At 35.8% G+C, this 26,458-nt stretch overlaps 1 protein-coding gene across 1 annotated transcript in view; it reads right to left on the bottom strand.

Moving 5' to 3' along the window:
- LOC129953762 (neuroligin-3) overlaps nucleotides 1-26,458 on the bottom strand; it is a 276,340-nt gene that overhangs the window by 132,190 nt on the left and 117,692 nt on the right. The window contains exons 7-9 of the mRNA XM_056067200.1: nucleotides 17,511-17,962; nucleotides 10,985-11,103; nucleotides 10,483-10,749 (exon numbers count right to left, since the gene is read on the bottom strand). Coding sequence (XP_055923175.1) covers nucleotides 10,483-10,749; nucleotides 10,985-11,103; nucleotides 17,511-17,962 — 838 coding nt within the window. The remainder of the gene's footprint in view (nucleotides 1-10,482; nucleotides 10,750-10,984; nucleotides 11,104-17,510; nucleotides 17,963-26,458) is intronic.

Here is a 26,458-nt window from a genome sequence, read left to right as displayed (position 1 = left end):
GGTAGTTTAAGTTAGTTTTAAGTTCTATTTAAGGAGTAGTTTTTAAGTAAAAATATAAAAGGATATTGATATTAGTTTTTTTTTTTTAATTTTGTGATGAATAAAAAAATAAACAAAATGGAATTGAAGTTCAATAGATCTTAGGGCCAAAAGGCATGAGCATTAAGTATTATTGTTCAACTTAGAGTGTCCGTATGGGACCAGTTAGTTAGTTGTAAGTTATGGTTAATTAGGCTAGTTTTATAAATGTTTGCCTAGCTTCAAGATAGGTTCAAGATTGAATTAATAAAAATTAATTTACAACAAAAAAAAAAGTGCATTGGACTCTCATGCCAGAGGTCTTGAGTTCGATCACTGCCTATGTCATCTAAAGTTTTTTTCAAGGGTTGAAGTTTACACGAGGATAGGCTAAAGGAATTTCTTTCCTATTCCTTCCTGTTTTGTTTGTCCTTTCTTTCTATTTCTACTTTCTTTCTTCTTTTCAAGGAAATCGACGAAATATCAAAAACAAATATCCCCTTGCGAGGAATTGACAAATTCTCCAAGAGTAATTTTTGTCATGAAAAGTTTTTTCTCAATTTAGCCGTTCGGTTTCGGCTTAAAACTGTAGGTCCCTTCCATCCCTGACAATAGTACTCGCACACAGGAATGGTTGAGAGTTGTAAGTCACAAGGCCCTAGTTCTCAACGGACTGTTGCCCCACCTAATTTATTTTTTGTATGGCCGTATGGTGTATTGCTTTAGAAAATGCTATAAACCAAACTACATAAAGTTCACGTGTAAGCGGATCGCTTTGCACGAACCCATCCGCGACACTGGATATCCTACTCTACCTAACTCCTCTTAATACACCTAGCAAACAAATAGCTGCAAGCTCTGCTATTCCCCTCAAAGCTTCATTGCAGTGAGTTAGCAACAACATTGGCCACTTCGTAATTCTTAAGTATTTAGAATCAATTTCTAAGCAGATCGCATATAAGCTCGATAATAATCGGCGTCATAACCGAGCATTGTCTAATAGGTAGACCCGCTAGGCTAAGCGCATTCTCAAATGTTTTTTGAAGAAGCTATATGAGGAAGAAGAGGAAACAGTTCTTCACCTTCTTTGTACATGTCCTGCTCTAGCTCAAAAACGCAAGACTTAGGTATATCTAATAGAATTCTTCTATAACGATATCAATTATATTAATATAATCAGTTTCGTAAGGTACTCAAGTCAAGATTCACGTGGTATCATAATGAAGCATTAAACTGGGCCATTATGTGAGTCCTATTCCATCATGGGCAGCCACTTTTACCTATACATATTAAGGATGAAAGAGAAGGATTTATTTTGATTTTTTTCCTACAGGGAACTCCTGTAACCATGTCTTAGTCTGGTTTTATTTTAGCAATACATACATTAGGTGCCGCATCAATTTGTTGAGAACAAATGCCGAGTGACTTACAACGCTGAACCATTCCTGTGTGCGAGTCATGTCAAGGATTATGGGGACCTGATGACAAGTACGAAAGCACTTTTCATGACAAGAATTAGTCTTGGAGGATTTGTCAATTCCTCGAAAAATTCAGTACCCGTAAAAAAAATACTTAGGTGATACAGTTAGGGTTGAACTTAAGTCATTCCTACACACTAACCACCACGTCACAAGTACTGTTACACATTGTACCAATAATGCGATTTAATTAACGAAGAACTCTATTCAAAAAACCTATCCTTTGAAAACCAACAACCACAAATAAAGTTTTAAAAAATAGATTCAGCAATTTTCAATTTAATTTTTGTTTTAAATTATAGCTTCCTTCCTTGTTGTTTCTTTTTAAATGCAGAAATATTAAAATTTGTGAGTTAAATAACTATTTTCTAACTCTTTTGGTTACACTCATGAAAAATGTTTTATGGATTCATGCGATGAGTGGAGAACAATTTACCACCTATGTATTTGTTTTTTGATATCTACCATACCTTTTTTTACTCCTTGTCCAGTCCATACACAACACACAATAAAAATGTATATTGATATCATCAATCAATTTCATTTATGTTGGAAATGTTGTATAGCTACGATTAAAAATATAGATCCCTGGTTTTATTTGAAAATTGTGACAATCATTTAGGAATGTGATATTTGCAAGCGTCGCCCGTCGTAACCAATTCAAACAAAAGTGAAACAACTGTGACCATTGAATGATGTATGCCCAGGAGGTTTGGTCATATGAACATGCATGTACCTATGTTTATGGCAAAATTAAGGTCCAGTCCACCATCATCATCACATCATCCCTCTTCTGTCAGAAGTTATTTTTCTTCATTTTCTAGTTAGAGCAATATTGAATTGCTCCTAAAAAGTAAGTCCCAGTCCCAGACCCAGTTCAATAAAAGAAGCGGCAATGACAACTTGTGATGGCGATGAAACTCTTAAATATTTCCCCCAGAGTCAAGAATGAAGGCTTATGTATATATATATAAATTCTGGATGGACCAACACACACAAAAACACTAAAAAAGGATTCACTGGAATACAAATACGTACCGTCCCCACACAAAAACTCACTTTGCATTTTTATTTGTTTTCCTCATTTCCCTATAGAATTTAAGTGACCAAAAGAATACGTGATAGGGTTTCTATCTCGGTGCACCCTTTAAAAAGGAAAACAAACACACATGCGATCATGTACCTATCTAACCCGTTCACATCTGCAACCCCCAATGGAGTCGGAGTGGCATAAAAGGGCTTCATATATCAGCTCTGTGTTATAAAAGTTTTGGTTTTTATTTTCAAATTCAGTTTGTGAATTTGTTAAAAGTTTAAGAAAAAGTTTATATTTGTTTTTCTTGATATACATGTATACCTACTCTTTTTGGGATGATATACTGATGAAACTCTCTTATGCAACCATATTCACAGGATGTGAGTTTATTTTGAACTTGTCAACAATTGTTTTCAAACAAGCGTTTTCTTCAAAACAGTACAAGGCATGAGTTTTGCTAAGGTATATAAAACCTGCCTTTACTAGTAGATGAATTGTTTTTAAAGACGAACCAAGCATGCTTCGTGCGTTTTTAAATAAATATTGCTTTGGTTCGATAACGGTCGATAAACCTCATTGAACAATGAACATATAGGCGTAATGGACAAAAACAGTAATTAAAACCTATTCATGTGATGAATGCTTGAAAGGATACTGAAATAGAAGTATCAAAAGGATACTTCCCCGTGAGATGGGCGAAAAAAGGTTAATTTGTCGAAAAGTTTTCTAGACAAAAATCGTTATATGAAGTGAAGATTAAAGATTTGTTCTCTTCTAAGGGTTTTTAATTTTGCATACGAAGATGTATGACTTCAAGGTGACTGGAAAGGATTTAGAAGAATTTTATCCCAGGGTTTGAAAGAATTCTATCTTTTTAAAAGTATTTTCTTTAATTACTTCAACGCTAAGTTTTCAAATTATGCAACTACTCGTACAATTTACTGTCGCAAATAATATATCACTGATCGACAAGCTTTGCTTCCTTTGATTCAAAACGGTTTCCAACAAAAAACTATTTGATAGTAGGTCTTGTTTTTGTTATGAAGTTGTTGTCTAAACAATTCTATTGGACCAAATTTTGAAATAATATTAAAAAAATATAGGAATAATGGTGAAAACAAGTATTTTTAAAACTTGAGCAAATATTTAAATTTAAAGTTTGGTTTCGATATCATCACTAAAAATTTTCTCCCAAACGTATCTTGTAAAACTTTGAAAGTGTTTGCTAAAAACATCACATAGAATCAAATAAATACACACCATTAGGTAATGACGACTTCCAAAACATTAATAAAAATTTAAAATTTTATTTAAATTGTATCTAGAATGGAAAGATTTATAGTTTGTAAAATTATCATTCACTTCATTATTAAGAGTTACATTGAGTTTTTTTAATTTATCCTTAAGAACACCGTTTTTGTATTGTTCTTAAGCATTTTTAAAGGAGAATATTTTAAAGACGAGATTCGAATTACGGAAATCTTGGTTCTTTAAAAAAGTATTGTTTTGTTTGTGCTCATGAAAAAAGGTAATTTTGTCCATCAGTTTAATTGCATTGATTCTATTTTTGGTAAGATATATACAGTGAATCACAAAATTGGTTACGCTTATCATAAACAAAATACAAATTCTCTTTAATTGCTCTACTTTTTAAATGTTTTCCTATTATATTCCTTACATAATTTTCTCTTCTAACAGTTTATAACGGTTCTTATTCTCCGCTACTGAAAAGTTAGTTTTACTATATGACTGCATTTGCAGTTGCATCGTAATCGTTTCTGTGAGTTTGATCGTAAGGACTCCATTTCTTATTTATTGATCTTAATTTAATAAAAAAGTCAAGTAGAGCTCATTAATATTCAGTGCTCAGATTTGTGAATTGATAAAGTGAACATTTTATATTTTGTTGATTCAGGTGTCTTATAATGGTATCGAACAATAAACCAATAAAAATAACCCAAAAAAAGCAGGTTGAAGAATTTTTAAGAAAAGGAGTACCACACCGGAAAATATCACAAGGCTCAATCAGTTAAATTCGCCAAAATCTTGAAAATTTACCCTGCAAAAACAAAGCCAATCTTGTCTTCGGTTGAAGAACGGAAAATTGTTCGAGATTTAAGAATGAACAAATTTTAAATAGCTGTTCAAATCAAGCGAGCTTTGGACCAAGACGAAAACATTCGCATTTCAGCGGAAACAGTTCGCAGGACACTAAGATCCGCTGGTTTAAGAAGAGCCAAAGTAAAAAAAAAAACACTTCTAACTAAACGACACCAAAAATTGAGGCTGGAATTCGCAATTAACCAAAAATGGTTAACAGACCATGGCTACACAATGTTGACATGGCCACCGCAATCCCCACATCTTAAACCCATCGAACACTTGCTGCAAATTTAACAGAACTCTGGCCAAAAATAAAAACAGCGTGAGAAAATTTAAACCCAGGGAAACACAATATATTAACTATCCAACGCTTTTTAAAAAGAAAACACTTAAAATCGATCAAGCTTTGAACATTCCTTTTTGTTTATATTTGATATTTTAAAACAGAAAATGCAATTATTTAAGTTTGTATTAAGATTTCTCTTATTTGAAATAAAATATTCATAAGAAATTTGAAGTTTTTCATTTACTTTTTAGACTTGAAACAAAATATTTTCATTTTTCATAGAAAAGCGTGATCAATTTTGTGATTCACTGTATGTATTTAGCGTAGTAATAAAAACACCAATAGAACGCTAAGCTCACTCTTGGTTTATATTTTATATTACCAATAACCTTAGTTCTTCAATTTATTTAACAGGGCTGTGTTCACAAGTTTCGATTTTCACTCGAATTAAAATACTCATGAAAAAGTGATCAAAATATTATTTAAATCATACACTAGTGTTTGTAAAAATTGAATTGTGAGTATCACACTTATTTGATAAATTTTATTAACAACATTTATTTATTCTTTAGTAATAAAACTGTAAAATTCAGTAATTACTCGTAAATTCGTATTAAAAGCCTAAATCATGGAAACATTTATAAATTATCGCGTTTGCTAATACGAACTTGCCAAAATATAAATTCGATTTGTCATTGTCAATATTATTTCACACGAATGAGCAACACCTGAAAAATATTAAAAATTTCTACAGAGATTCGGAGTTAGTCACCGTAACTCGTAAGAGCGTTACATACATTTTTGGACCTAATTGTCGAACTAGAAGACAAGCAATAACATGTTAAAGTAACAAATTTGAATCCACATATTCGTTTTTTGAACTTCCGGTATCAGTGAATAGTAAATTTAGTTGCCATTCATGCGACCGTAATAAATGATTCAAATCAGAATTCAACTGCGTTCTCAAGAATTTGGTATCGCTCAGACCACATTATGAAGTGTTGTGCGTAAGCATCGTGGTATAAACTTTTACAAAATTAAGTTGACCGTTTGTCCGTTTGGGCTCTGAAGAAAGAGCAAGGTTCATCAATGACCAAAATATTCGTGATTGCTCTGTTAAAATTAGTATTTGCTTTATGAATCAATACTTCATCCACAGCGTTGTTGGGAAATATTTTTTCAGCGACAATAACGATTGTCAAGTTACTGTAAAAAGCCAGCTTTTTCGCTCAATCATAACATATTATTTTCAAGAAATAGGCCAGTCGATTGGCTTCGTTTGTGCGATTTATAATCTCTAGGCCACTTTCTTTGGCGCTCATTTAAGTGGTTTATGTCGTCAAGCCGTCTCAACAAGATGCTCAAATAGCTCAAAGGCAATATTGAACGTGAAATAGTGGACGTTTCAGCCAAAATGAATTGCTTGGCCATTAAAATTTGGTCTGAATAATCTACCGCTGCAAAAGTACCCGTGGTGTCCATATGAACGAAGTCCAATTCCATTCATAAATGTTTTGATTGCCAATAAAGGCGATAGTAAACTCTTTGAAATATCTCAAATGGTGTATGATTTTGATTTCCAGTTGGAATTTGTGAAACTATGACCGAATTCAAAATACGAATTTCTGTTGGCCATTTTTATTGTAGACCCACACAAGAATGAGAAAAAGAAGGAGCTATACTATTGAATAAATTAAAATGTACTTTCATTGAATCAGAATTATTTTGAACAGAATACGAGTTCTGTTCAAAAAGTACCCAGAATTTTTAAATTTCTTGGTTCTGGAGAGTACGAAAATCAAATTTGTTTTTATTGTGTCGGTATTCATGCCCCTAAAGTATAATGCAATTTACAGCTACATATATTCGTTGTTTACTTTGCCTGTGGGAATGGCTAAGGTTCGACGTGTTTTTATAAGCTCGGCGATTTTTGATGTTCAAATGGTAGACATGTGCATTCAAGAGGACACAAGCGTCCACAGGTTTTTCTCAAAACCTACCTCTGTCTATCAACTCCTACTCTCACCATGCCATGGTGAACATCGGGTGCCTAGTACCTCAACTGAATATTGGGTCCCAACCCCAGTGGAAAGTTGTTGGGGACAGCAAACGAGAGAGGTGGGGAGAGGTGTTTCCACTAAGGCACCTCTCCTTATCCAGACGACAGCGGAGGAAATCCCGAGATGGAATTAACGTGGCGTCTACAGTTCCAGTTAGGTTGAACTACTTAGTGAACACCTTATAGGGCTTCTTCGACTTATTCGAAGCCCAGGTCTATAAGGAGCGGCTCCCCATCCTTGGAGTTATACTTAGGATCTGGCCCTATTGGTTGGGGGTTGTGCGTCGGGGTGACTTCCTGGCCACGTTAAAGCTTTCATAGTTGCGAAGCACCAACAAGCCTCGGATACGGACGGATTTACTGTCAGGCAGGATGATGCATTCAACATAGACAACGAAAGCCAACAATCCCGTCCTCCCGACTTAGACGAAGTAAAGATTGCCATATATAAGCTGAAAGCCGCTGGAGCGGATGGCTTGAATGCCGAGCTCTTTAAAGCAGCTGTAGATAAGTTGATTAGGAGCATGCACCAACTTATCTGTAAGATATGGTCGGAAGAAAGCATGCCCGATGAATGGAACCTCAGTATTGTTTGCCCGATCCTGAAAAACTACACCAACTATAGAGTAATCAGTCTACTTAACATCGCCTATAAAATATTCTTTGCTGTAAAGTGTGAACGTCTAAAGCCCATCGTCAACAACATGATAGGTCCTTATCAGTGTGGTTTTAGACTAGGAAAGTCCACAGTTGATCAAATATTCACATTACGGCAGATCCTGGAAAAAACCCAAGAACACCAAATCGACACCCAATATCTTTTCATCGATTTCAAGGCCGCATATGACAGCATATACAGGAAGGAGCTGTATAGAGCCATGTCTAGTTTTGGCATCCCTGCCAAACTCGTCCGTTTGTGCAGGATGACACTTGAGAACTCACGCCGCTGCTCCATAAAGGTTGGAAACAACTTAACTGAACCTTTCGACGTCAAAAAAGTGTTAGACAAGGTGATGCGCTGTCATGTGATTTTTTTCACATCGTGTTTGAAAGAATAGTGCAGAGCTCACACGTCAACACTAGAGGCACTATCTTTCAAAAGTCTGTCCAATTACTGGTATATGCTGATGACATTGACATAATCGGAAGAACTCAGCGTGATGTCAATGGGGCTTTTGTGAGTATTGAGGCAGAGGCGGCAAAAATGGGTTTAACGGTTAATGAGGGCAAAACAAAGTACATGCTGTCGTCAAGAAAGGACATACAACACCGACGTCGTGGTCAAAACGTCACCATCGACAGACGTAACTTTGAGGTGGTCAACTACTTCGTCTACTTAGGCTCCGCTGTAAACGCAGAAAACAACACCAGCGCTGAGATCAAACGCAGAATAACTCTTTCTAACCGCTGTTTCTTTGGACTAAGAAAGCAATTGAGTGGTAAAGTCCTCTCTCGAGGGAACAAAGTGTTGCTATATAAGACCCTTATCATCCCCGCCCTGCTATACGGTGCAGAAGCATGGACTATGACAAAAGCGGATGAAAATACCTTGGGTCGTTTCGAGAGAAAAGTTCTTGGTGTTATCTACGGTCCCGTATGAATCGAAGAGGAGTGGAGGAGAAGATGGAACGACGAGCTGTACGGGCTGTACAGGGATAGACTTAGCCAGAAGGGTAAAAGTCCAACGACTAAGATGGCTGGGTCACGTAGAGCGCATGGAAACCAATGCTCCGGCCCGGAAAGTCTTCGAATCCACACCCATAGGACAGCGCGGATCAGGTGGCGCGCACAAGTGGAAGGTGACCTCACCCAACTTGGAGCGCGAAACAGGATACATCTAGGTATGGACCGCGCTAGATGGAGAAGTTTGTTGGGTGAGGCTCTAGTTCACACAGGACTGTAGCGCCACCTTAAGTAAATAAGTAAGTAAAAAATGGAAGAATTGAAGGGTCAAAGAATTTGTATTAAATTTTGCGTTTTAAATGAAAAAAATTTTGTAAAATGTTACAAAAAGTATATGGTGAGTCTGCTATGAAAAAAACAAGTGTTTACGAGTGGTATAAGCGATTCAAAAATGGCTGTGAACACGTTGAAGATGACGAACGCTTCGGTCGACCCAGCACGTCAATAATCGACGAAAAAGTGAAAAAGTGGAAAAAATGGTTATGAATGATCACCGAATCACAATAAGGGAAGTTCCTGGTGAAGTTGGCTTATCAGTTGGCTCATCTCATAACATTTTTTCAAATGTTTCCAAAAGTGCTGAATTTTGACCAAAAAAACAATCGAATGAGCATCGCTTAGGAGCTGTTAAATGACGTCAACGACGATCCAAGTTTTCTTGAAAGGGTCATAACTGGTGATGAAACATGGGTGTACGGCTATGATGTGGAAACCAAAGTACAATCGTCCACCTGGAATCATCCAACGTCACCAAGAGCGAAAAAAGCACGCCAAGTTCGATCGAATGTGAAGATTTTGCTTACTGTTTTCTTCAATTATAATGGCATAGTACATCAAGAGTTCTTACCACAAGGTCGTACTAAGAGTATTACCTTCAAGTGATGCGACGTTTCCGTGAAGCAATCCGAAAAAAACTCGGATTTATGGAAATGCGATTCATGGCTTTTGCAAAACGATAACGCACCTGCTCACTTGTCGTTGCTTGTTCGTAATTTTCTAACCAAAAACAATACTGTAGTCATTTCCCAACCTCCATATTCACCAGATATGGCTTCATATGACTTTTTTCTTGTTCCAAAGTTGAAGAGACCCATTAAAGGACGGCGTTTTTCGCGATTGAAGAAATAAAGGCCGAAGCGCTGAGAATGCTCAAGGACATATCGAAAACTGAATATCAAGAGTGCTTCAAAGATTGGAAAAAACGCTGGCATAAGTGTATTATATCTGGGGGGACTGCTTTAAAGTGGACCACATCGATGTAAACGAATAAGTAAATATTTAAAAAAAAAAAAAAAAAAAAATTCCCGGTACTTTTTGAACAGACCTCGTATGTAAACTAATCAATTCAAAAACTGACATATCCAAATTATATATTGTTTGCATGATGGTAAATAAAGATCAGCAAATTTGTTCTTTTTAAAATTTCGGAATTTTGACGGATACAAATCAACAAGTAATTGATTTATTTTACAATGCAAAACCCCATGTAATCATTGATTTTGGAACTGAATAAAATCAAAGTTCCTGCCAATCCCATTGAAAATTTTAATTAATTCTGAAAAACACATGGGTCATTTAAAAGTCACTGTGTTTAAGATTTCGTACATTTAACAATTCTATGTACTCCTATTTTTATGTTATATGCATAGGATATTGGAATGCTGTATGGTGCAAAATTTGATCTATGATTTTATAACGAAATTGAAACATCCGGAATCAGTGGGCCACAGCCACAGGTCTTAGCTAACAATACAGCAAATGAGTTTCCTTACAAATAAATAAGGGGAAACGGATTGGTTATAAATTATAATATACTCACCGCCTAGCACCCCAACCATATATCCATTGGAAGAGGAATTATTGCGTCCGCCCTTTTTATTCATAGCGTCTTCAACAATTTGCATACGCGACGAAAAAGGATCCGGTTTAACTGGGCCCTCGTAAAGATCCAAATCGTCGTGATTTTTAAATAGATTGTGTCGGGCGATAGCATCCTCCATTCCGGTTCGTAATAACTCTGGAATCAGTCGCAACCAAATCGAAAGTTGATGGGCTCGAAAATGGTTCTTTATACGTGGCTTCATTCCTGTGGAAAGAACGACAAGATCTCATCACTCTTTGAATTTATGGTACAAAATATACATATATAGACGACAAATACATGACTATTATTCGATGGTGGTGGTGGTGGTAGATGGTTGACATGTGATTTTTAGAGTGTTTATAGGTTCAATGAGCTGTATGCGTACAAACCATACACATTTGCAAAGTTTTTGGAATATGGGTGTTGGGTGTGTATTGTTTGTATGCGTGTTGCTTACCAATTTCCAAGTACTTCTGGTGGAGTGGATCATAACTCTCCCAGTTGATGCTGCGAAATCTATTTCGCTCCTTTGATGCTGGCAATACAGAGTCCTGTCGATGAAGTTCATTCGGATTTCTGTTTATGGAATTGATAGAATCAAAGGAAATGATTTTCGATGATTACAATTTATATGTTTATATGTTTGTGTAGGAGGAATAACGGGATTTCAAAGGACGACGACGACTGCGACTATACGATGAAAGATGGTTCTATGGGTTTTGTGTTCTTCAATTTAAGCACAAAGGAACTTGTTACATGCGATAATATAACATTCCCTACACCTACCAACAGACCCAACAAACGAACAAGAAGAAGAAGAGAAGCGAGGGGAGGAGAGGCTTGATTCTGAAATTTTCAAAAGACTTTGATGATGCCAATGTATTAATATGTATATATTGATTAATATCCCTATACATCTGCGTTCTATTGAATTTGAAAAGGGTGTTTCTTTGCTTGATTATTCCCAATACCCAATAAGCGAATGTCTTTGATTAAATTTAATTCTTTATCAAAGATGTACACATTATATATTTATTAATGAGTATAAATTAAAATACTATACAAAAAAACTTTGATTTAGCAAGTCTTGTAACTCGCCCCAGAACAAGTTATAAGATAGATAATTTATTTTCATGATCCAATATTTGAAATTAATTCAAATGGGAGTAAAAGTTTTTGTTGTATTTTTTTTCTGTTAGGAGTAATAATAACGATACCAATTTAAAGATAGAATTTTACTCCTTAAATCCCTATGAGTTTCTTTTCAAACTTCAATTTAGCAAATGTTAACTGTGACGAATTTATCAGAGGGATATAAAGGGTGGTTATATTTTAAAGATGGGTGATGAACGTAAGTTTTGTTTGCATTTCATTTGAAGTTTCTCAATTTCAGACTAACTCAATTTAAATAATGTAAAGAAACTCAATAACGTTAAAGTTATTCAGGCTTGTAATAAAAATGGGCGTTCAATTAAAATGAATATACTGCACTTCTTGATTTTTTCGGTGAATTTAATTGTCCGAATGTACGTGCAGTTAAAAAATCATGCACAATTTTGAGCTCGTGTTGCAGAAAATATTGCTGCTGTTCGCGATAGTGTAACTGAAGAGCCGTCTACCTCAACCAGTCTTAGTAGGATAAGACATGCTAACAAGGAACAATTGACCTAATAACAAAAGCCTCTTGACCATTTCAAGTGTCGTAAATGGTCAGAATGGTGGCAGGAAATGGCAACAGTGGATGACCAATTTTTGAAGAAAATAAATCATCTTTAATATATTTGTTAATGAGCAGAATTTGGACAAATGATAATCCAAGAGTGAGTGTCGGAAAACCAATGGTCCCAATCAGATTGACTGTTTGGTGTCGTTTATGGACTGGCGGCATCATCGGCGTGTTTTTTTTTTCAAAATATGGATATGGATAGCAAACTATCGTGAGATGATAACGAGGTTTTAACAGTCCGAAAGCGAATAGATGGATGTAGACGTTATGTGGTTTCAACAGGACCACACAGCTAACGAAACAATAGCTCTTTTGCGTGACAAATTCAATGGCAGTGTTATCTCACGTGACACGTGGTGGCGATGTCATATGGCCACCAAGATGTGATTTTACACCATTGGACTTCTTTCTTTGGGGTTTTTTGCAAGAAAAAGTGTTAGTCCCCAGCAACAATTCAAGAGCTAAAGGATGAGTTAATTTTGCGCATTAACGACATAGAATATTATTTTTTTTCTATAATAAGTGCACACTCAAAGGAATATATTAGTATTACCCTTATTATGTAGACACCAGTATGAGCACTAGAGAAGGGAGAGAGGATTTTCAAAGGAGATGTCGGTGCACATTGGTTTTGAATTCCTGAATATTGCAATAGCTGGGAAAGACAGAGTGTGGCAAGGCATTCCACATACGCATAGTACGGCTAAATAACGAATCTCTGTACTTGACAGTACGACCGAAGTTAGACTCGAGGGTATATTGATGAGCATTCCTAGAAGCGCGAATATTACGGTTGAACTATTTAAGGGGAGGAATGCAGCTGGCTATTTCTCTAGAGCATAACCCATTAAAATAATGGTAAAAGAGGGTGAGACAAGAAACATTTCGACGATTTTCAAGTGACGTAAATGATCTTATGATGGTAATATCACCAATCAATCTAAATGCTCTACGTTCAATACTATCCAAGAGGCTTAAGTAAGTTGCAGGAGCACCAGCCCAGATATTTGAGTTGTACTCAAGCTTTGGACGTATATAAGTCTTGTAAATAACAGCCAGATCAGAGGCGGAGAAAAACTTCTTGCAGCGCCTTAGAAAACCCAAACATCTTGCAGCATTTTTGGCGACATCGCGTTTGTGATCGTTCCACAAAAGGTGGTTGTGATACACATTCCGAGAATATCGAGATGTTCAGTTTCCTTGATGCAAGTGCCATTTATGGATAATGGCAACAGGGGTGTATTTCGCTTCAATGATACAAGACAGCATTACGTTTTCGAAACATTAAATTCCACGCGGTTTCTTATTCCCCATTGTACAATGCTGTTTAGGTCTTAATTTAATGAGCTTATCATAACTTGTCGTTGCAGTTCCACATCCGAAGAAGAGGGTTGTGAATCTGAAAACGAATATGAAAAGCTTAGAGTACTATCGTCATCGAAACAATGTATTGGATTAGATGTTTCAGACAGGAGATCATCATGGAATGTTGGAGATAAAACAGAGTCCTGGGGCACACCAGCATTTATTTTGTGGTTTTCAGACTTGAATCCATCCAATACAACTTGTATTGAACGATTCGAAAGGTAATTACTACTCCAATGAAGGAGGAATTCGTGAAAACCGAAAGCACGCATTTTCGATAAGAGAGCCTGATGCCAAACAAGACTCGAACAAGACGCGCATTGGCAACGGACGCACAACACAGAGGGGACCTTCCCCAACGAAAGTTCATTGACAAGTGTCTCAGCGTATTTGAAAAACTGGACCATCGGATGGAGGTGTGCCGCCATTTATTACATAATAGAAACATTCCAATAATTTTATAAGAAAAAATAATTTCCTTAATAATTTGTATTTATTAAAAATCAACATCGGCCCTTAAAATTTAACCACCATTTAATTTTTGCTGTCAAACAAATTGATCGATACAAAAAAAATATTTTGACAGCTACATGTACATAATTGATAAATTTGATACCTGTTGAATGGCATTTGGAAAAAGTATTTGATTGTCTAGGTAATTTGTATTTCGATTACTAGACAACTAAATTTTTTTTATATACCTGAATTTGCACTTCTCTAGCTACTCACAAAGGCGATGATCAGAGTACTACGATATTTTACAGTCATTCCAACTAGGAGTACGGTAAGAAAGTCATTGCGTTATATTTGATTGGTTAAAGTTGCTGTATCTTAAACGAAGGGATACATGATTGTATCTAAGATAAAAAGTAGAGGTCCTAAGTGACTACCCTGGGGTACTTCTGATTTGGCAATGAAAGGGTTGGAGAAAGAACTGCTGCATTTAATTTGGTAACATAAAAAGCAATTACCTTCAGCTTAAATGTGATGCTGTCATGAGAAAGCTGTTAAACTTTTAGAATAATCAATTTAAATAGAGTTGAGTTGATGACCACAAGGGTATTTCAGCAACTATGAAAATATTTGGTATAATATCATTGTAAAACTTATTAAGTTACTGCGGTAACAATTTCGTTAGTATAGGAAGACAATTTCAGTGTTAATGAAAGATCGTTCAGAGTTGTTTACAAACGAGTTATAAATTTCGGGAGTATAGTATACTTCACGACAATCTTCAAGCGACATGCTTTTTAAAAGATTTTTCCAAGTCTTGATTCTCTTGTTTCGAAGAATTTTAAGGCGTTTTGCATACCATGGATGACAAAGGCTGGATTATTTGGTTATTTTATTAGGAACGATGTCTTGTACACAGGTTTTCAATACATTGTAAGAGTATGAAACTGCACGTCTTTTAGAATTGGTATTTTTCAATACCACACTAAGATCTATGTGTGTATGGTTAGAGAGCTGCTGAAAATTAGCTTTCCAAAAATCAATACAATATCAACAGTTATGTTAATTACAATTATTATTAGATGGCTGTTGAAGCAAAGAAAAACGTTGAGCGATATAGAAGCGTTTGTTTCAACTACTGCTGTACTTTTACCTTCAGGTGAAAAAACTAAATCGAGTCGTCGATTAATGGACATTTTTAATACAGCTTAGTTGCTGTGTATGTTCTAATAATTGAAGTTCCTGTTAAGACAAACTTAATGAAGATTAAGTCACGATAGTGACCCAGTAAAGGCTCCAGCGATGTTCATTATATGATCAAGAGCAAAAAAGTGTTAAAAAATGCTAATGCCGGGCTTTTTGAAGGAATAAAGACGTTTAAAACAAATAAATCTTTGGACTGTAGCGGTATTTTTGTACGCAAATTTTCAGGTCAAAAAGGAATGTTAAGAAAGTTCTACAAAAATTATTTATTATTAATTAAGAATCCACCACCTACCGAATATGGTTTATCCCCAAGACAGTCCATCCTACAAATTAAGATCGCTTGATCAAAAAGTACCATGCCTAAGTAGGGCGTTCAACCATGTTTCAATGAAAGCGGATTCATCATATGGGTAAGCCTGATAATTATTACTAGTTTTGCTGCGACGCGACATTTATTCAGAATGACGATGCAGAATGCAGTCGGAAAAGATCTCACCGATGCTTTCGATGTCACAAAAGTTTATGAAGACAACACAAAGTATGTATATGATATCAACAACAAAGGGCATTCAATGATGACGTCTTGGACTAAAGGTCACCAGGGACAGCTTAAAGGTAGTTAATTATTTTGTCTAACTATAGGCACCGCTATAAATTTAGATAACGGCACCAGCGCTGAAATCAAACGGAGAACAACTCTTGCAAATCGCTGCTTGTTTAAACTTAGAAGGTAAATGAGTAGTAAAGTCCTCTCTCGAGTATCTAAAGACACTATTCGTCATCACCTCGGTTGTCATTTATGGATTTGAGGCTTAGATAGACAAATATTGATCTCATATGCATAGATGGAGAGTGGATGATAGAAAATACAACGACGAACTGTGCCGGATGTACAGCGACAATAACCTGGTAGAAAGAATATAAGCCCAACGACCTAGATGGCTTTGTTATGCAGAGCGAATGGAACTCAACGCTCCAGCCTGAAAGGTCTTCGATTGGACCTCAACCAACTTGGCTTCGGAAACTGGAAACAGCTAGCTAGGGACTGAGCGGGTTGATGTTGACTGGAGTAATATTATTGCATTCGGTTGTATTATCTTTCGAATAAGTTTGAGAAATCATAACTAGATATTCTTCTTGATTTGCATTTTGATCCTACCTTTTTCACGTTTCTTAGGGGCAACTTTAATAAAAGTAAAAAAGTTGTGCTAAAAGAAACAATTCACCTAAAACGCTCAGTTGTAAATCATAATAAATCATCCATTTCTTAAAAAAACAACTAGGTAACAAGCAAATTCAAAGCACTTAAACTAAAGGTTATATTGACTAAAAACTTGAACAATTATTTTACTTCCTTAAAGCATCACAAGTACAATACGTGTATCATCATATTTCTCCATAGTTCCATCATCTATTACACTTCATCTTGACATCACAAAAAGTACTACTTTTTACTTTTATAAGATACAAATTCAGTTCTACAAATTTGTAAATAAACAAAAAAGCTCCTGATGTCCAAGCGAAGCTACTACAAAAACCACTCTTCATATTATAAGAATAAGTCTTTTGGCTAAGCCAAAATGATGTATGAAAATAAAAAATGAATAATAGATCCAAGGATATGGATGCTTGTACATATATTTGCGAGCTTCCCATATATCTATAAAGCAAACAATAATTCCATATTAATGTCAGTCTTGAATTTGTAACAGTAAAAACGATTCAACCTATATCATTACTCTAGTCTAGGATGCGATTACCAAAAAAGGACTGTGTAAAGTTATAACTTTGTCTATCTACATATATAACTGGTCTTGGTCTATAGTATTTTACTTTTATACAAACACATTTTAACCAAGAAAGACAAAATGAAAGGAACAAACAAAATACGATATCTTCTTAATGTAATTCCGAAATATAAATCACTTTTAAATCTCTTTATTAACTGTATGAGACATTTTGCAATCGTGTTTAGAGGATCTTTTGTTCGTCCTGGAATAACTTTTTAAAGGACACAAATAAAACAGAAGCAAAAACAATCTTTTAGAAACATCACGTCACGGACAAGAGCACACTCGCTCACATTACATTTATATAATATAATTCTTAATTTCATTTCATTCTCCCCCCTTACTTTTCTCGACTTCTAGTCCAATGCTCTAATTTCGTCAGAGTGCATATAGTAGTGCACTTATCACAAAACCCATAAATTTCATCTGTCCAATTAACTCACCCAGTACGAGCAAAGTTCGTCCAAAAAATAATAACTGCTTCGGACAATGCTATCTCAGACTTGGTATAGTTGGTCGGGAAGTGGCTAAACCCATCGACTAGTGGTGCTCCGAATATATACGGCAGATCCTCGCCGTGCACGGTGCCCATACGTTGCGGATAGTCGCCATCCTTTGTCTGATAATCGAACACATAGAAATAGCATCTGGTTCCAGAACTACCCGATGACGATGATGATGAGGACGACGACGACGACGGCGACGATCCTGACTTGTCTTGACTAATGCCACCGTTTCCATTGCCACCACCCCCTGGCGGTGTATTGGCCAGCATATCGCCAGTGCGGATAATTGGTGCCACAAATTGAGCATCTGAGAGTGCAGCAACTGCTGTGTCTCTGGTATTGATTGGATGCTGTGATGTCCTGTCCCAGTCAGTGTACTCGTTGACAATCTAACTCCACACGATGTCCATTGAATTCAATAGTACCCGGAAAAGATACAAACAAAAAATGGAAGAGAAAATGTTTATTCAGTTTTTTCAGTTCGAGTTCATAAAGAATTTATGTATTTTTGTTATAGGTAGGTCCAAATAAAAGTCACCAGAGCGGATATTTTTTATTTTGGATTTTTATTCATATTTTTTATTTTTGTGAAGAGCTTTTATTGCTGATTTCGAATTCGATTGCAACAAATCATTTTTTTGGTGAATGCAATATAGCAATACTGAATACAGTGAGATCCTTGGGGGTTGAAAGGACAAAACATTGAGAGCCTTTTCGTCGATGATTTAAAATTGAGGCAGGGATGCTAAAAAATATTGTAGGTACATATGTACAGTGTTGGCCAAAATATTAGCAACTAAAACTAAAAAAATCTCTATCTTTGTGTCATTCAAAAATTAATAACTTAAAAAAATCATGTTAATTTTTTCCAAAATTTAAAACATTACGTATGTTTTTTTTTATAATAAGCGCACACTCAAGGAGATATTACTACCCTTGTTATGTAAAGGCACAGTGTGAGATAGGTGGGAAGACAAGAGATAGGTTGAAAGGAGGTGTCGGTGCAAATTGGTTTTGAATTCCTGAATATTGCAATGGCTGGGAAAACAGAGTGTGGTAAGGCATTCCACATTCGCGCAGTACGGCTAAAGAACGAATCTCTGTACCTGACAGAACGACCGAAGTTGGGTTCGAGGGCGAGCATTTCTAGAATCGCGAGTATTACGGTTGAACTGTTTACGGGGAGGAATACAGCTGGCTATTTCTCTTCATCATAAACAATTAAAATAACGGTAAAGAACGTGAGACAAGAAACCTTACGACGATGTTGAAGCGACGTTAATGATCCTATGATGGAGCAATCAATATCACCATGTGCTTCTAAATAGAAAACAGGAATAAAGGTTTCATATTCATCAATTTAAATATGAAAAAGTAAGAAAGTTAAACCAATTTTGTATTGGTCAAAACCAAAGACACTTTTTATTGCTCTCTCTCTCTCTCGCAAACGGGTGCAGTTGAATCTATTTTTTGGGTGTTATTTGGTTCACGGGTAAGCTTATCAGCGTTCTAAGTTAACTTTTGTAAAATGGCCGGCAGCAAATACTCTAACGAAATAAAAGAAAACAAAATATAAAAGATATTAAAAGTGGAATGAGTCAAATTTAAATATTGAGAAAATATTCCTTTCAAAAATCAGGGATTTGCCTATTAATATAATTTTACACGTTGGCGAGATTAAAATTACATCATGACCAAATCAACTTGACCGTTAGAAAATAAAGAAACGTACTCTTTTCGGATGGGTCCGACTAATGGTTTTTATCTTGTTCGCAGACCAGCCTGCTAGCCTGCAGAATTGATATAATTTCTTAACTTCCATATTGTTAAGCAAGAGTATAACTTGATTTTGCGTCAGAACTTCGCTTCCAAAAGCATTCCTTCTTATTTCTTTAAGAAGAGGTATAAAATTCAGCATAACTTCACCTCTCAAATTAACCATCATTGAAATTTCGGAAATGCTATTATCTTCCCTAAAATAATTTCTCCCTTCCAAGTTGTGATTTAGTTGACAGTAGAGCTGCGTGTATATAGATATGTTGGCGTCATTCAAGTATTTCTCTCGTTGTTTTATGTCCACTGCGGAAATGAGCTGATATAAAGAAGCTTTTAAATCATCCTGGTTTTTACACAAAAGGTTAGGTTAAATTTATCCAATCAGCACACTAACTTGTTTTGGTTCGTATTACTTATAGCGCCACAATCTCGGAAGAATATTATTGCTCATTTTCATTACTCTAAAGATGTAATCGAATTGCATTTTTAGGGTTGATAACACTGATTCCAGCATAATAACATAGTTGGGCGTATTTGATGACAGTCTAAAAATTCGCTTAATATAGTATCGGAGAAGTTTCGTATTGTTTCGTTCACCAAGTAAATCATGATAGACTCAGATACCGCTTCAAATATCTTGAACTTGTTGCTATGTGTTATACTTTTGTAAGAAAAACATCTTTTCCAAGTTGCACTAATTGCACCTTTAGCCTTAATTAGTTTCTTTTTTAGATGAATTTCCAAGCTTAAATTTTTCGTTAAGTGAACTGCAAGGTACTTGAATTCAGTGACAACTTCAACGACCTCTTCATTATAGAACAATTTTTTTTTTCGCTGAATTGAGGCCTTATTAAGATTCACCATCAAACTCCAAAGCTGACAATATTGATACAGGCGGTTAACCATTAACTGCAATGATTCAGGTGATGCTGTCCGCCGAAGTCTATGCCATCTGCTAAGAGGTCTGTGAGATCATTAATAAACAAGGCCAACAGACTCGGACTCAATGTACAGCCTTGTCTGACTCCCGATTGTGTTTTAAATCCTCTCGACAATTTTTTTCTATTCCATTCCGTAGCAATATAGATTCTGAATAACTTTCCCGAACTTTCATGACATTCTGTTACTATACATATAGCTTGTAGATAATCGCATGTCTATCGATCATATCAAATGCTGATTTGAAGTCAACGAAAAACGTATATACTCGAAGCTTCTTGTCTTTATTCTGAAATGTTTCTGCTATAATTTTAAGGATAAAAATGTGGTCAACCGTCGAATAGTCTGTCGTTAAGCCTGCTTGAAACTCCTTGAAGAGCTTGTTGTCTTCTATATATCTATTAAAACGTTTTTTTTTAAAACCAGCGTAAATATTTTTTATGAATCATTTGGACAGGATATTGCTCTATAATTAGACAACTCTGGAAAATAATAGACTCCTTAAATTCTAGTGGTATCATTCCTGTTTCCATGACATCGTTATATATTGTTTTCAGTCGATTGATCAGCTCTGCTGTGCCATACTTATAAAATTCCGCATGCTTTCCCATCTTTAAGTTCCATTACAGCTAAAATCACTTCTTAGTGTTTTATTGCAACATCAAGAGTTTCATTTTAAAAACCCGGAGTAGCGTATTGAAAAATAAGTTTCCCTTCTGTTGGATTAACAAACTCTGAAAATGATCTACCAGCTGATCAAAACCTATACTAAAATGGATTGACAAATTTTTCCCGTTCAGCTGCTTTGCTAGGTTCCAAAACTCCTTTCGAATTTTCAAAGACGCTAAACTCTTGGATTTAGCTGCGAAGAATGCTGCCGTCTTTCGAATATCTATATGCTCTAAGCCAGCTAAACGATAATTCCTTTCTACATCAAACCATGGATCTATGAAGTTCTCCCGGGCTATGCTATTGGCAGCTACATTTGGATACGACTCCTTGATTATTTTATCCAGCTTGGATAGATCACAATTTCTTTGACCCAGCAGTGAGATATCAAAACTTACTTGATATTTCATCTCGTTTGTCGGTTTCCATTTCAGTTTCGGTAGGGAATTTATAATCTTGGACTCTTGAGCTTCTCTGATATTCAGTCCGAACGTTATGATAATTGGAAAGTGGTCTGAATACGGTAAAGTATCTATTTTTATGTCAATCATATGCTCATTCCCTTCGTTGCCTACGAGACTATACTATATCACAGAGCGTTCCTGACCAATGATAAAAGTTAATTGACCTTCCGTATCTGTACCACTTTGTATTCTTAACCTGTACGAGTTACAGAGGTCAATAAGCTTTAAGCCTCTTGCGTTGCAGACTACATCCTTCGATTTTCTCTCAATTTCCAGTACACTGTTCTCATTTCTAGCTTGACTTCCAGTTCTTGCATTCATGTCACCCATAACAAGCAGATTAGAAGTATTACTTTAAGACATTATTCCTTCCAATTTTTCAAAATCATTGTCCCATTGATTGCAATTGATATATGCATGAGGGAAGGATGCGATAAATCTTTCCATTAATTTGTAAGAAAAGGTTTTAAGGAAACCAGATTGAAGTTTACAATGGCCACCACAGTTCCCAGATCTCAACCACATAGAAAATCTATGGGAAGTTGTAAATCGACAAATTGTAAGTATTAATTGCAAATATAAAAACGATCTGTTTGATCAAATTAAATTGGCTTGAAAAAGTATCAACAGTTTTATACTCGTAAGTGATTTAATTGACTGCATGCTTCGAAGAATACAATAAATAAATACAAGGATTTCAAACAGCAATATTTTAGTAAGACTACTAATATGTATGTATGTATTTTTAAAAAGTTGCTTTTGTTTTGACCAACCTGATATTAAACTAATTGTGCTATATTTAATGAACTTTTACAAAAACAATTATAATTTATTCTCCATTCAAAACTGTAGATATTTATTTAAATTTTAAAGACAAACAAATTTACAATGATTGAATCCTAAATTTGTATTTTTATTATTTAATAATAGAGGAAATTAAAGTTGCATTTCTTTTGGCCAACACTGTTTGTATGTACTAAAGAATCTATATTTCGGACCGAGAGACAACATAAGAAAAATAAACATAAAAATATTGTTTATCTACTGTATAAGTATTTATAGATACTATAGGAATGCTTGTAAGTTATCAACAGATGGTACGTAGATTGTTTTTTTTTTAGGAGAGCTGTTTTGCGATATTATAAAAATTGGAGGACGTAATATTTTATAGATAACGAAAGACAGGTATTTCGTCGAGTTTCTTTCCTTTGACAATTACTCACTTAAGCGTGGCCTTACCATGGCCATGGGCAGAGCAGACCATAGCATGACAGGTCCTTTCTGCTGCTGTGCTTTCCTGCAATGATGATTTCCGTTTTCCTAGGATGCTTTGACTATGAAAATGTAATTTTTTGTGTACATGTATATGTTTCAAGCTTTCGAACATTTTAGGTGGGAGTATAGAAAACGGAAAAAAAGAAACGAGGTACAGAAAAACTGTTACATTATTTTTGTAAGATATGCTTCATAAATTCCTGTGGCAGGTACAAAGTATGTACTGTACTGTACTATACATACTTATTTAAACGAGGTTGAATTTTTTTTTGTATATGTATATTGAATAAAATTTCATCGATGACAAAAAAATTCTATCAAGATGCCAACAAAGTGACATCATTACTGGTGAAATTAATAAAAAAAAATCAGACTGAATAAATTCTTGTAAATTTTAATAAAAAAATTCAAATTTCTTTAGAAAATTTTCGTTTGAGTTCTTTACAAATTTGGCATTTCGGTAGTCTTACTTAAAGTTTATTCCTCAAAAAAGAAAAAAAAAGAAATTACAAGGGAATGTTGTTAATTTAAATATGTACAAGAAAATTTGTTATGTTAAGAAAAAGGACATGAAATTTTGTAAAATTTATTTATATACCATGACATTGACATGAAATATGTGAAATAATTTGAATATTCTTTCTTGTTATCCTTCCTTATTTTAGGCCGTAGGAAAAATTTAAAACACTTAGTTGAACAAAAATGTACAAATAGTTAATATGAAGAAGCTTTTTGAAAAAATAAATAAATAAGGTGGCGCAACAGCTTGTGAAGAACCAAGTCCTATAGGTACTCTGTTCAATAAATATGTTTTGCACAGGAAGTATATGATATCTGGCCCTCGCTTATAAATACGAGGTTTCAGTGCTGCATGTTATAAAATTGGAAAAAGTTCTGATACAAATTAAAAAACCTGCTATCCATACTTTATTATTCTAATTTAAAACAGTGAAATTAATTTCACAAAAATCATTGATCGAACTTTTAAGCTGCCAATCGACTAATTGCTGGACAACCAGCCACTCGGGCACGAGCAGATGCTGTCCGAACTTCAAAAAACATGTTAGCACTATCTTGCCTGATAGAAACGAATGGGTGAAAGATGTTCCGCATGTGAGTGAGTCGACAATATCCATTATCCATCTATAATGAATGACGGCTCGAAAACGAATGCTGGAGTAGGTTTAGGTTTCTTTTCTGAAACACTCAATCTGGTGCACTCCTTCAGCCTTCCCGAGAAAAGCAGCGTCTTTCAAGCCGAGGCATTGGCAATAACGTACGCTGAAGGAAATGTCTTAGTGATGTCGCTTTCATGAGTTGATATCACAATTTGTATTGATAGCCAAGTGGCAACTAAAACGTTTCCTGACAGAACAATAAAATCAAAGCTCGTTAATTCCTTCGTCAAGAACTAAGGGTTCTTATCTCACAGTATAACATAAAGCTCTGGTGGGACCAGGTCACTAGGAACGAGAGAGCTGATGATTTGATGAGAAAAGGTACAACACTTTACTCGCATAAACACCCGATCATGTGAACTAAATTAGGTAATTGGTAATGGATGAAAATGAAAGATGAAAAAGTCTCGAAACTTGTCCCACGAAGTAATTATAGCCCCCATTTGATAATGCTGCTGAAAAAAAAGTTTCTACGACTGCTTCTGAGCATAATAACACAACTTTTATGTTACCATAAAAAGAAGATGTTGAAAACAAGTGCGACAGCAGGACCGTTTGCAGAATAACCAAAGAGCTGAACGGTGCACACAGCGCAAAACAACACCTGGTGAAAGAAGTAGACGGTATTTCGCTAAGTTCAGTGGATGAAAACGTCATAAGGAATGAAGAAAGAACACTTTTCCTACGTTTTAAACCGAGTGTTTGAAGTGCCTGAACAAACTAATCTGCACCGCAACTCTCAGTAAAGATGAGAACGTTGTTGCAATAAAAGCACTTAAGACCAACAAATCGGTAGGACTTGAAGGAATTCCCACAGAGCTTTTACAAGAAGCGCCAACGTCATCAAGCGAACTGTTTCATCCACTCAAAAAAGAAGCCTGGACCACCGAAACCTTCCCCGATGAGTGGAAGAAGAAATTCAACTTCAACAAAAAGAAAAATACGAGGTTTCAGTGCTGAATGATATAAAATTGGAAAAAGCTCTGATACAAATTAAAAAACCTGCTATCCATACTTCTTTATTTTAATTTAAAACAATGACATTAATTTCACAAAATTCATTGATCGAATTTTTAAGCTGCCAATCGACTTATTCCTGGAAAACCAGCCACTCGGGCCCGAGCAGTTCCTAGAGACTACATGACATGCTGTCCGAACTACAAAAAACCTTTTACAAGGTCACTGGAAACGTGAGGGCCGATGATTTGAAGAGGAAAGGTACACCACTCGACTCGTATAAACCCGGTCCTGTGAACTAAAATAGGTAATTGTTAATGGAAATCAATTAAAGATGGAAAAGTCTCGAAATTTGCGCCACGAAGAAATAATAGCACCCGTTCGATAATACAGCTAGATAAAAAAGATTCTACGATTGCTTCTGAGTATAATAACACAACTTTTATGTTATGGAAATGATTTTCAAGCTCCAAAAAAAAGACCCTATATAAAGTGCGAATTTGCCGCCTACCTACCGTTGCCAAAATAGAAGCAAAAGTCATGCTGGAACGCATCAAAGAACACTTTTAAGCCACAGTCGATACCGAACAAGCAGGATTCCGCGCTGGGTCCTCCTGTATTGATCACATCAACACCCTGCGGATCATTATTGAGCAGTGCGCTGAATATCGAGCACCACTACACCAGCTGTTCATCGACTTCGAGAAGGCCTTTGATAGCGTCAACGGGAAGTACATCTGGTTAGCCTTATGGAAGAGAGTCATCCAAAAAAACCCAATTGCTATTATAAAAGCAACATATGATATATGTAAGTTTCATGTTATGCACGATGGTAGGTTTTCAGATGATTTTGAAATCCGTAGCGGAGTCAGACAGGGCTGTATTCTGTCGCCAATATTGTTTTTTTTTTTTTGCTGGTAACCAATGTACTGCGCGAAGCTTTGTCAGGTAGTGGAGGGATCCAATGGACTTTGACATCCTACTTAAAGCACTTGGATTACGCGGACGAAGTTTGCTTACTCTCCGATAGGATCATGGATCTCCATCAAATGACAACAAGTGTGGAGAGAGAAGCGGAATCCGGTGGAAAAGTGGTGATCTTTTGATACTTATGAAGTATCGTCATCATTGAAGGCGGAACCAAACAAGACGTCATCTGCCGCATCGGCAAAGCAAAAGCGGTGCGCGTTCGCTATGCTGCCGAAAATTTGGATGAATAACTCTATCAGCTTAAGAAGTAACGAATGAGGTTACTTCAGCCATAACAAAAAAGCTGCAAGCCTTCGTGATTAAATGCCTTCGTAACATCCTAATGATTTTCTGGCCAAACCGTATATCAAATGAGGTGCTTCATAGAAGGACAGATCAGGAACCTATAGACTCTATTATACGAAGGTGTAAGTGGCAAAAGATTGTACATACGCTTCGAAAAGGTAACAACTGCATTGCAGGCCAGGCAATGAAGTGGAATCCGCTCAAACAAGAAAGAAGAAAGTCTGGATGACTAAGTAGGCAAGAGTTGGAAGAAGCTGAAACACATCTCCGGAAACCGTACACGATGGCACATAGACGTAGTAGAGGCCCTATGCCCCAACGGACTTAACAGGTCTGAGAACCTAAGTAAGTA

The sequence above is a fragment of the Eupeodes corollae genome, chromosome 1 (genome assembly GCF_945859685.1).
Source record: "Eupeodes corollae chromosome 1, idEupCoro1.1, whole genome shotgun sequence".
NCBI classification, from domain to species: Eukaryota; Metazoa; Arthropoda; class Insecta; order Diptera; family Syrphidae; genus Eupeodes; species Eupeodes corollae.
This window is presented reverse-complemented; position numbering and strand designations above follow the sequence as displayed.